We start from the raw sequence: 12,658 nt of genomic DNA on the forward strand, positions 1-12,658 counted from the left end.
TCAAAAGGGCCTTTTCAAGCCTAGGCATTTATCCCAAATCTCAGACAAGTTTTGATACCCACGATAAGTGTAAGCAGGGCCTTGGGAGATGAAACATTTACGAACAGAAACCTGGGAGGTGAAGCATTTAAAGGTTGCCTGTGTCCATTAGAGACATAGGTACCAAACCAAGGATGACTTTCCTGATCCCTATTCTATTGCCCAAGTTACACTTGAATTGGGATAGGGAGGAGCTCTTCTTCACTCTGATACATACCTGTCTCTTCAGCAGGTCCTATTTATATTACATGTAAGGTTTAAGTGTTTAGAATGGGTAACTCAGGTGTTGTTTGTTTTCTGAATATGCAGGAGGTCCATCAGAGTGGGGTCTGACAATGCCCTGTGTATCAGGCATAGATCTCCTCACAACAGCTTGTAGGAGACAGAATACAGTGATAGGGCTTTGAGGCTGTTTGCATAGGACATGTTACTTACGCACTGTATTCTTTTACTGAGGAACTTCTGTGGACCTTCCAGTTGTTGGATGTGCCTTATTAGGTATATACCAAAGGTGGCGTTGTATTCAATGATAGGTCTGATGAATGTGGAATGCAGTGTAACAATGCCTTCCTTGGACCTAGATGCCATACCTTTGTTTATAAGTTGCGCAACATAGAATGATTCCATCACTTCTATAGACACATGATAGTCAAAGGCTACATTGCTGTCTGTGTGTGCCTGAGATCAATGTTCATCATCTAATTTTATTTGGTATAGTTTAGACTAGCCACAAATTGAAATAAAACAGAGTAGCGGCTGGATGCCTGTAGTGTGATAAAATCTAGTTTTCTGTCAGAAGAAAAACTCTTAAAGTCATATATATAGAAAAAATATATTAATATCTAAAGTAAGAATGGAATTTTCTAATCATGAACTGGTTCCTGCTTTCCTTGCACTGTTTTTTAATTACATAAAATCAGTTCATTACTTAGGAAGATGCATCCTGTGTGATTTTTCTTTTGGTTCAAATCACCAATTTTGTGCAGAAACATGTCAGGAAAAAAGTGCATATCGACGTTAACACAGCTTCCTTTCTATTTGTTATGCACATGACAAGACGTTGGGTTGAAGCTAGAATAACTTTAAAATCTTGTTCTGCTTCATACACTATAATTAAGCAAGACTTTGAGGTGAATCAGTGCAGAAAGTCATTTTTTTTCAATTTAAATTTTACAGTTACATACCTCTCAACTGTCCAGATATTTGCCTCAGTATTATGGTCCATTCTGCATAACATTTGTAGTTTTCTGGCAAATCATTGAGGATTCATTTAGTTCTTTACCTCATCTGTGGACTTTGTTGTGATGACAGATTGCAGTCTTTACTGCAATAAATGTTACAAGTGTTTTCACTGAATGTATTCTGCCTTGTGCTTGCATCATGTTTGTAAAGTGTCTGAAATAAATAAGCCCACCTACTCAGTTATCAACAGTTAATAAATACATACAATAAAGAGCAGTGGAGAGGCCACGAAGGCATAACTGTATGTTTCCTGCTTTTCTGAGATTCTTATATGAAAATAATTAAGGGAATGTAGAGTTGATCCCAGGCCAAGTGTTTTTTTCTTAAGATACAAAACGAAATGGAGGACTACAGGAAATCCAGAACTGTAATGTGAACATTTTATGTTATTACAGCATACCGTTTCTTTTCAGATCACTTCACCTGTAAAAGTAATTCACTAAAGCAGTACAGCATTAGGAACAATAATATCTGTTGAAAACTGACTTAAATATGTAGGTCATATTTTAAAATTGTCACTTTTGTCTTGTTGTGTTTATAGAAGAAGGGTAAGGTGAATGGATATGGACAAGCTGACTATATGAATATGACACCACGAAGACCAATAAACCAGAAGTACCACCCATATGCACCACAGCCAAGAACATATCCGAAATATTGCTGATCAATTACAATGGATGATAACTGATGATTCCGAATTTCTATTCTGCAACTGTTTAGTTGAAATAATTTTCACATTTTGCTCTTATGGACCAAATGATACTTAGTCAGATAATCATATTTATTTTTTTCTTAACGTATCTGCATGTTTTCACAAAATTATGAGTTTTATCATAGGGTAGTACTAGGCTAACTGCCCTTGCGAGCCATTTTAAGCCTAGACAATTATCTCTTGTGAGATTCAAACCCTGCATCTTGTGTTTGTAAGGCAAACACCTTAACCATTAGGCCACCCTCCTAACCACTCATAGCACACAGTTCTTACAGGCAGAACTAACACAAATGCTGATAGCTGCTGGTTGATTTTTCATCTTTGTTGGATAGTCAGACCAGTTGTGATAATCCAACAGTAAGGAAACTTATTTTTATGGCAGCAAATTGAGATTTCAGAAGCCATTCTGTTACTCACACTTTTCTTAAATCTGAAAAAAATACACTGTGACATGGTCAGAATGCTGTCTTACCTTCTGCAGATAGCAAAAATGAAGTCACAGTTTTAAAACAAATACTGTAGTTGCATCAGAATATGCCATGTTAGGGAAGTATATGAAAATAAAATACACTCTTCCCAATAAGATAATTAAAGAATACTAGGTAATGATATAAAAGCTCTTCTCTGGGAGTGGTGTAAATCATCACCTCCCATCTTCAAGTGAGGAAAAGGGATACAGGTGTCTGCAGAAAATGAGACGAATTTTAAATAATTTAAATTCTATGCAGAGAAAGGTTGGGATAATTGCACATATGCCCTCAAGGGGTGTGCTGTGGAACTAAACAAGCTAGTGTTTAGCGGCAACATCTTCTTACCTTCCACATGCCTGTGCAACAACCTCTTTGTTCTTCTTTTTCTTCTGATCTCTACTTATTCTGGTTCCATAGTTACAGAGTTCAGGCCCTGGGTTAGTATATTCTGAAATGCGAAATTCACTGGCTTTCTGGAAGGGTGATGTTATTTACTGACATGGTTTGTTTGATTATATCTGCTACAATTTTTTTCTGAAGCTGATGACAAGCAGAAAAAAAGGGGATATAAGAATGGAAAAGAACACTGTGTTTGGAGTATCATGTCTGAGTTTAAATTATTGTTGAAAATTGAAGATGAAAAAACACAAACGAATACAGTTGAGTAAAAAAAAGCACAATACCATTGCCAACACAACAACTTTTTGGGACAACTCCTTTCCAAAAGCTTTGTGTTGATAAAGGTGTTAAATTTTTACTCAACTGTGTTCGTGTGTTTTTGAGTTTAAATTATGCCAACCTCATGTTTGCGGAACCTATGTAAGTCTAGGCATAACCACAGTTTCAATATCTGTTGTAGATATATGAATATTATAATTTGTTTATTATAAACTGAAGTTGGATAAAAAAGAAGAAAAAATAAAAATCTGGAAATTATTTTTCTACGAACATGTATATAAATCTCAGCTAATTGCTGCATTTGCTTAATCACCCAGTATTTATAAATATGATGCATTTTTTTCATTTTACATGTATTATTTTTCCTTTGGGGAATAAATATATCATGGTTTTATAGATGTGGAGGAAAACTGATCCTGAGAAATTGTAATCTATAATGCATAAAATGAATAAAATGTGACAGCTGTGGTCACAAATTTTAAGGTGCTGCTGTTTTTTTCTTCTTCTGTACTTCCATCAGCTATACCAATGTGCCCTAGCTTTTTTTCTGCTTTTGAATACACATTTGTAAGAAACATTATCATGTCACTTATTTTTATGATTATTCCTATGAAGGATACGTATTTTCTAGAGAAAATAAAATACAGAAAGGGAATATTATGAGAATGCAGTCCATATGCTGAAATGCAAAATCAGTGGCCATGGAATTGTTTAAGCTTCCCACCCAATGAAGTGTATTAAGCTGTATTATGCGTTCTTTCTCGTTGATTTTTTCAGTTTCCTTTTTATAATAGGTTCGTAGCTTCATAGGAGGTTACCAGGATAATGACCTTGAGGCTTTTACAAGCCTAGCTGTGTAAAAAACTGAGTGCCCTTATTGACCACGCTTAGATGGTCATTGCTAGCAGAGTGATTCTGTGATCAGCATCGAATGCCCCTGTTCATGAGGTACAGAGGTGCCACCACCAGGGTGAATTTACAGTCACTCATTGAGTTGTCAAGGTTGCGCTTGAATAGGGTCATTGAGGAGCTCTGCTTTACATGAAGTAGAAGCTTATTCCAGAGGAATGGCAATCACTGGGAGATGTATCTGTCTCTCCAGCATGTTCTGTTAATGTCACAGGCTAGGTTGAGATCCCTGGCTCGAGTTATTCTTGCCCCATTTGATTTGCACTCTACATTAATACTGAATAATGTTATACCAGGAAGGAAGTAGACAGACGAGCAGATATATTAGAATATTTAAAATTTTTAAACAAATACAACAATATCATTCATTTAGTATATTTATTCTGTCAATGCAGACAATGAAGTCTACAAGATGTTAATGAACTGTTTCTCTTCAGCTTCCATTTGGCTAATATGACTGAATCATTTAACTAGACAGAACTCTGGGGAAATTAGGAAATTAGGCTAGGTTCCTCAAGGGTTTCCTTAAGTATGTGCCAAGTAACTATCTTTGAACCTCTGAACATATTATTATTATTGTTATTATTCATTTGGCATCAGTCAAAGATGTAACCCAGACTAATATAGCTTTTTTATGGCAAAATAATGGCGTCTGCTTGCACCAGTGGTCTAAAGGATCAAACAAACCCCTTACTGTAGCCCAGGCAGCCTGAGTTCTATTAGCAGCTCAGATACTTGGCAGTGCACGTAGGGAGGATATGCATGCCCATTATGGGGGTGAGGGATCCTGGCCAGTTTGTGCCACTGTTCTGCTGTTACAGCCTCCACTGGAGGGTGGAATCATGTCAGGATAAGGAGAGCCAGTAGAGGGAGGACATGGGCATGATTAGGCAAGTCAGTGATGGTAGCCATACCTGACACATGTAGAGAATACAAGCGTGGACAAAAGGGCATATGCAGTCATTGTGGCAATTCATGCCCTACGTGCATGGACAAAAGGGCAAATGCAGTCATTGTGGCAACTCATGTCCAACATGCATGGACAAAAGGGCATATGCAGTCATAGATTCATAGGTAGGTACTAGGCTATTGGCCCTAGAGCCTATACAAGCCTAGCCAAAAATGTACCCTGGCTTTTGCCACCCAAGAAAATTATTTTCCTGTGCCCTTGTCAAGCAGAACCACAGAAGTGATCCCTGGGGTGAATTTCCTATTACCCATCCAATTATCAAGATTTTTCTTGAAGAGTGCTAATGAGGAGCTCTGTTTGACATAGATAGGTAGTCTGTTCCAGAGTATGGGAAGTCTCTGGGACAGGAATCTATCCCTCCAGCATGTTCTGTTTATTGTGGTGACAAGGTTTAGGTCCCTAGAGCATGTAGTTCGGAAGGATTGGGATTTCTTTAAGTGGAGCATGTCCAACAGCTCTGGGTTTGACATAGCTTTGTATGTTAGGCAGAGATCGCCTCTGAGTAGGCGATATGCGACGGAGTAAAGCTGGAGTTTTTTGAGACTGTCTGCGTAAGGCATCTGTTTGAGGCCAGTAATCCTCTTTGTGAGGTATTTTTGCGGCCTTTCCAGTTGTTGTAGATGTCTTGTGAGGTACATACCAAAAGGGGCGTTGTACTCTATAATGGGTCTAATGTGTGATGAGTAGAGGGGAACAATGACCTCTTTTTTTCTGGATGAGAAACCTTTTGTGATGAGGTGTGCCACGTAGAAAGATTTCCTGACCACTTTGGCGATGTGATTATCAAAGGAGAGACTACTGTCCACCTGTGTCCCAAAGTCTCTAATCACACTTTCGGTGTTAAGTAGACTACCGCCTATGTGGTAGTTTATGGGTACAGAATTTTTACCAAAGGGGATGACAATGCACTTTTTGGCATTGAGCTTGAAACCATGTCTTTGACACCAGGCATCTGTCTCAGTGAGGCCCTTTTGTAGGATGTCCACATCGTTAGGAGTTTCAATTATGGCTCTGAGTTTGCAGTCATCTGCGAATTTAGTTAGCCAAAGACCTTCTGTGTTAGCCTGTACTTCAGAGAAGTAGATACCAAACAGGAGAGGACCCAGGACTGAACCCTGTGGTACTCCACTTGTCACTGGTCTGAAGTCTGATTTGGAGTCTGCTACTTTCACAGTGTGGGTTCTTTCAGTAAGCCAGTTGGCAACCCATCTTGTGACATAGGGATTTATACCTAGTGGGAGATAGTGTCAAACGCCTTGGTGAGATCTAGATAGGCTGTGTGAACCACCTTACCCTCATCTGTGGCTTTGGTGACTACTTCATAGAAGTCTGTCAGGTTTAGGAGACATGATCTGCCTTTTACAAACCCAAACTGTGTGGTGATTTGTGTCCTACATGCATGGATAAAAGGACAAATGTGGACATTTTGGTGCTTCAAGTCCTACATGCATGGACAAAAGGGCATATGCGATCACTGTGCTGATTCCAGTCCTGCATGCATAAACAAAATGATATATGCAGTCACTGTAGTGATTCAAATCCTACAAGCAAGGAAAAAACAACATAGGCAGTCATTGTGGTGGTTCAAGTCCTTACATATCTATCGGGACAGTTTAGGCCTTTCATAATAAAAAGTCCTCATAGTCAGGGGGCTGTTGGAAGCAATAGCAACACCAGTGTTTGGCTGTATAATGGCCTCCCCAATGGCTTTGGCCACAGTGGAACTGGAGATTTCCCACCACTGTGGAATTAATAGGGGTTGGCTTATCTGTCAGTTTGCAAAGGGAAAATGCATAAAAATATAAATAATTGTAGATGATTCCAGAATCCAGTTTGCAGTGAGATCAACCATTTTACAAAAATAACAGGACTGAACTCCTTTTAAAATTATAGGTTCATAGGTAGGTACTAGGCTATCTGCCAGAAGGCATTTATAAGCCTAGCCGGAATGTGTTGGAGTTCGCCACACCCTTAGATTAGCTCCCTGTGCCTCTGTCCAGCAGATCCATTGAAGTGATCCTCAGAGTAAACTTTCTGTTTCCCATCCACTCATCAAGGTTTCTCTTGAAGTGGGTTAGTGAGGAGCTCTGCCTAACGTAGATTGGAATCTTATTCCAGAGCATGGGAAATCTCTGGGACAGGAATCTATCCCTCCAGCACGTCCTATTTATTGTTGTGAGGTTTAGATCCCTAGATCATGTGGCTCGAAGGGATATGTTTTTCTTTAGGTGGAGCATGTCCATCAATTCTGGGTTGGGCATGGCCTTGTATGTCAGGCATAGATCACCTCTAATAGGCAGTATGCAACCGAGTACAGCTGGAGTTTCTTCAGTCGAGCTGCATAGGGCATCTGTTTGAGGCCAGTGATCCTCTTGGTGAGGTACTTCTGTGGTCTTTCCAGCTGTTGCTGGTGTCTTGTAAGGTACATCCCAAATGGGGCATTGTTCTCTATGATGGGTCTGATGAGTGATGCGTAGAGGGACACAATGACCTCTTTTGATCTAGATGCAAACCCTTTTGTGATTAGGTGAGCCACACAGAAGGATTTTCTCACCACTTTGGCAATGTGATTATCAAAGGAGAGGTTACTATCTACTTTGGTCCCCAGATCCCTTATTATGTCTTCCATATTTAGGGGGCTACCAATTATGTGGTAGTTTGTGGGCACTTTGTTTTTTCCAAAGGGGATGACTATGCCCTTTTTGGCATTTAGCTTGAGGCCATGGTTTTGACACCAGGTAACTGTCTCAGTGAGACCTTTTTGGAGGATGTCTGTGTCAGCCGGAGAGTCAATTACAGCCCCCAATTTGCAGTTGTCAGAGAACTTGGTCAGCCATAGTCCTCCTGTGCTTGCCTGTACCTCTGAGAAGTATATGCCAAACAGGAGGGGTCCTAGGACTGAGCCCTGGGGAATGCCACTTGTAACTGGTTTAGAGTCAGACCTAGCTCCCCCTACTCTTACCATGTGGGTTCTGTCCATGAGCCAGTTGGCAACTCATCTTGTGATGTAGGGGTTTATGTTCAGGCTAGTGAGCTTGTCTATAATACCTGCTTGGGGAATGGTGTCGAAGGCTTTTCGGAGGCCTAGGTAGGTTGTGTGGACCACCTCTCCCTTGTCTATATCCTTGGTAACTGTTTCAAAGAAGTCCACCAGGTTTAGGAGGCATGATCTGCCTTAACAAAGCCTGGGTAGGATCCAGTGTTTGGAGGTTCCCAATGTCTCTGTTAATGAGATCCATGATGATGCACTCCATAGCCTTGCAGATCAAGCTAGTCAGGCTTATAGGGCAATAGTTCCAGGGATCTGTTGTGGTTCCACATTTGTGGAGCGGAATAACTGTTGTTGTGAACCACTCTATGAGGATGTAATCTGTGGAGAGGCTGAGTTTCAACATTGTGTTTAGATGAGGGGTTAGTTCATCTTGGAGTTCATGTAGTATGCAGCCTGGGACACTGTCCAGTCTCATTGATGCTGTGTTTTTGGCTTTGGAGAGGGCTGCTTTAACCTGAGTGTCTGTTATTTCAGTGGCACTACATTCTTCTGGTGTAGTTATGGGCTCTTTTGGGGGTGTGAAGGGGGTGAAGTTTGCACTGAACCTGTCTGCCAGGATGTTGGCGATGTCAGTCGGTGCAGTGTATTTTGTGCCATTCTGGACTAACTTCGAGCAGGTCTGAAAATTGGCAGTTAGATTTTTGACATCGCTAAAGAATGCCTTGTGGTTATCTTTGGAGTCTTTGGCAATTTTTCTTTCGAAACTCGCCTTGGATGATTTTATGAGGGATCGTAGTTTCTTGCTGATACTGATCAGGGATGTCTTCCCTTCTTGGGATTTTACTCTTTTCTGTACTAGTTTCCTCCTTCTGTTGTATAGCTTGTTTATAGCAGGGGTCCACCAGACTGGTTTCCTTTTCTTGGGAGGAGTGAGTCTTGGTTTTGCATGGGATAGCACGATCTATGCATTCTTGTAGATGCACGTAGAGTGCATTAGTAAAGGATTTTGCAGCTTGGACAGCATTATCCTTTAGCATGAGGGCTTTGAAACTTGGAAAGCAGTCCAGATTTAGTAAAAAGTGGCACAGCCACCACCTTCATTTAGCAGTTACATTTCTGTAAAGTGTGCCTTTATTTGCTCTCATATTGATCCTGTTTTTTTTTCTCTCTCTCTCTCCTTGTCTGAACTTCCTCTCTGTTTGGGCTTTTGCTTCTTTGACTGTGTTTGATGGCTTCAGTCTACATTATTTATATCACTGTCTGTCTTTCTCCTTCTGTGCATCTTGATACCTTCTAAATACTGTAAATTTATCTGAATATTTTTTTTTAACTTAGTACAATATCTTCTCATTTTTGTTAAGTTACATATTTGTTTCACAAAAAAGCTTGTTGTATCTGTGATGGCAGTTTTTAAGTACTCCAAATTTTTTAACACTGCCTCCATGTCAGTGTGCCTGTTTGCTTGAGCTTTCTCAAGGCATTGCTCTACTGTGTTAAAGTATATGGTTTTAAATTTTGGAATCCTCACTTTCCATTGTCCCGACACTGGAGACTTTGGAACTCATGGGTGACGATTTCTTTAAAAATGTCTGCATGTTCCCAGATCCAAGATCCCTTCTACTACACACTAAAGAACACCATGTGTGTCAATGTCTACTCCTTCATGAACAGATGTCCAAAGTCTGCCACCTGTAAGACCCCTGAATCCTTCTATTCTTAGACATGGCTAAATTCGAGGTGCTGTACTTCGCATTATACATTTTGTAGCAACTCTTTAACTGTACTATCTTATTCTTTGTCATCTGAAAGAGTTGTTCTATCATTTTCTTATCTCTTTTATCATTAAAAGTAGGATTCTGTATACGTCTCTCTTTTAATAGCGCTACCATTTCCAGTTTTAGACGACACCCACAGCACAACCTCTTCTCTTTGTTGTCTCGCTTGCTTTGTTACTTTGATCGCTTTCTTTATATAAGCTTTTCCTTGGTGTAATTTATCTAGTTCCAATCAAAGAACATTATTTATTTATTTTTATTTTCAGGTTTTCTTTAAGGTGAGCAACAGTATCTCACCATCACTCTTACAGTTTTATCTTTTTTATGAAAATAATTTTGGTCCCCGCCATACCACTGTACTCGCATATGCTAACCCTAACCCTGATGCTGCTCCACAAACCTACAGTGTATCTTACAAAAAATTTTCCCTGCACAAGACATTGAAACACACACACACACACACACACACACACACACACACACACACACACACACACACACACACACACACACACACATATCCCATCAGCACACGCACATAGCTGGTATTACAAGATATGATAAGGTGAAGTATAGCCACACGGATCTATGTCATAATACAAGTTCCGAAACTTCAAAATTCATATGGCTGAGACCATATGATCGAAGTTTAGGAACTTAGAACATTAAAAAAAAATCTGTTTTTAACATTATTGCAGGGGGTAAGCCCCCCCTGCACCCCCCACACCCCCATGCTAACTAAATATACCAATTCGGAGATCACAGTGCATTGCAAAAAAGGGTAAATTTCCCTTTCTGTGCTGTACCATGATGTCCATTCAAAACGTTTGAAATTTCAAAACTTCGATCATATGGTCCTGACCATGACTTTTGAAGTTTTGAAACTTCGATAATCGGATAGGGATCCAACCACACACACATATATACTGGTATCATGCACATGGACAAATGGCATTTTGTCGTGCTGTGACTGCAGGACCCCATCAACTCAAATCCATATCTATAAATAGCATCTGTTAGAGAGGGAGAGAAGAAATCGCTCCCACTGTCACCACTTGCAGGACCTATGTCAGTGTTCATTTTGTGTTTCAGTAGCATATAGGCAAAAGTTGTACTGTGGAATTGAAAATGAATATACAAACACACACACACACACACACACACACACACACACACACACACACACACACACACACACACACACACACATATATATATATATATATGTGTGTGTGTGTGTGTGTGTACACACACACACACCCACACATACACACACACACATACACATATCTTAACACACACACACACACGTATATACATATATATATATATATATATATATATATATATAGACATAAGTTCTATTCAAACACTCAAACTATCAAGTGTTCATATATTTGAATTATTGGTTGCAGTGTTCAAAAACAAACTTTTCAAAGTTTGCCATTATTTAGGTGCAAGAGATCATGGTACATTGACAATAGGAGAACATACCCTTTTCCAATGTAGTGTGTTTTCTTGGAGATGGTATATATAATTGTCAGTATATGTGTGTGGGGGGGTTTACCCTCCTGCAAAAAATAGATTTTGTTTTTTTTCAAATCTGTGTGTACCATGTGTGTGTGTGTGTGTGTGTGTGTGTATACATATATATATATATATATATATATATATATATATATATATATATGTATATATATATATTTATGTATAGGTTTGCAGAACTTCATCAGATTTTTGGAACTCGAAATTTATATGGTGTAGACTTTGTGTTCACTGTATGATACTATCCAAATCATACCTCTCAACCTCTTCAAAAGTCCCAAAAAGAGTTATTACTACTGTTTCTGTATAAATGTAAATAGAAATGCAACTACTCTGTGTTTAACTGGAACTTAGCATAATGCAGTGTAACAAAATTGAGCTTTTCTCCCAGAGCCTATACTGAAAATGGGTATTACCCACCCCATAAGGGCTCAGTATTAGCTAAACCTTAGCTAAACCTTTCCTATCTCGGGGTGGTGACTATGTAAACAAAAGACAGACAAATAAATAAATAAATACATATGATTGAGTTTTCAGAAAATCAAAATAAAAAAAATAAAATCTTTGTTTTTGAAGGGGTACAATTCCCCAATCCCCAGTGTAGCACTATCTACAAAGAACTTCAAAGAGGAATTTACCTTTTCTTCACTGTAGCTCAGTCTCATAGTTGCAGCCCTCCACATTAGGGGGGGGGGGGGGTGCAGCGAGGCTTGTTCCCTGCAAAAATGTAAATTTTTTTTTTATATTTCACGTTTGGAAACTCAGTGAAATGGTCTTGACTATATGGATTTTGAGTTTCCAAAAACTCAATGAAGTCATATAAACCCATATTTATATATATAAATATATATATATATGTGTGTGTGTGTGTGTGTGTGTGTGTGTTGTTGATATATATATATATATATATATATATATATATATATATATATATATATATATTATAAATGTAGAACGGCTGGCTGAACATCTGCAGTGTCAATGACGAGATTATTGATGTAAATACACACACCATTGAGATGTTCTGTGCATGCTCCAGGAGTTATCATGCAGTGGATTAAACCAAATGCAAGAGTTTTTGTAGGGAGTAAGCTATTTTGCACCCCTCCCCCCATGTGGAGGGCTGCACCTTCCTCAACCCCACTATACCCCAGATTGTACTGTCCCCAAGAAATGGGAATATTCCCCTACCTGGAGATTGTTGATCTCACAGAACTGTTAACCATCTGTTTCAGTTGACCAAATGGTGTTGACCACACAGATGTAGACATTGTGGTCATTCAGCCAGCAGCATTTCTCCCTTGATATATACATATATATATATAT

General features: G+C 39.2%; 1 protein-coding gene across 2 annotated transcripts in view; it reads left to right on the plus strand.

The window, feature by feature from the left end:
- The window catches only part of CD28 (CD28 molecule), a 669,313-nt gene extending 666,319 nt beyond the window's left edge, over nucleotides 1-2,994 (plus strand). For both annotated transcript variants that reach the window (XM_044060722.1, XM_044060723.1), the window contains exon 5: nucleotides 1,823-2,994. In XM_044060722.1, coding sequence (XP_043916657.1) covers nucleotides 1,823-1,945 — 123 coding nt within the window. In that variant the 3' untranslated portion in view covers nucleotides 1,946-2,994. The remainder of the gene's footprint in view (nucleotides 1-1,822) is intronic.
- Nucleotides 2,995-12,658: the final 9,664 nt, after the last annotated feature.

The sequence above is a fragment of the Protopterus annectens genome, chromosome 2.part0, assembly GCF_019279795.1.
Source record: "Protopterus annectens isolate FY-2018-M chromosome 2.part0, PAN1.0, whole genome shotgun sequence".
Classification (NCBI taxonomy): Eukaryota; Metazoa; Chordata; order Ceratodontiformes; family Protopteridae; genus Protopterus; species Protopterus annectens.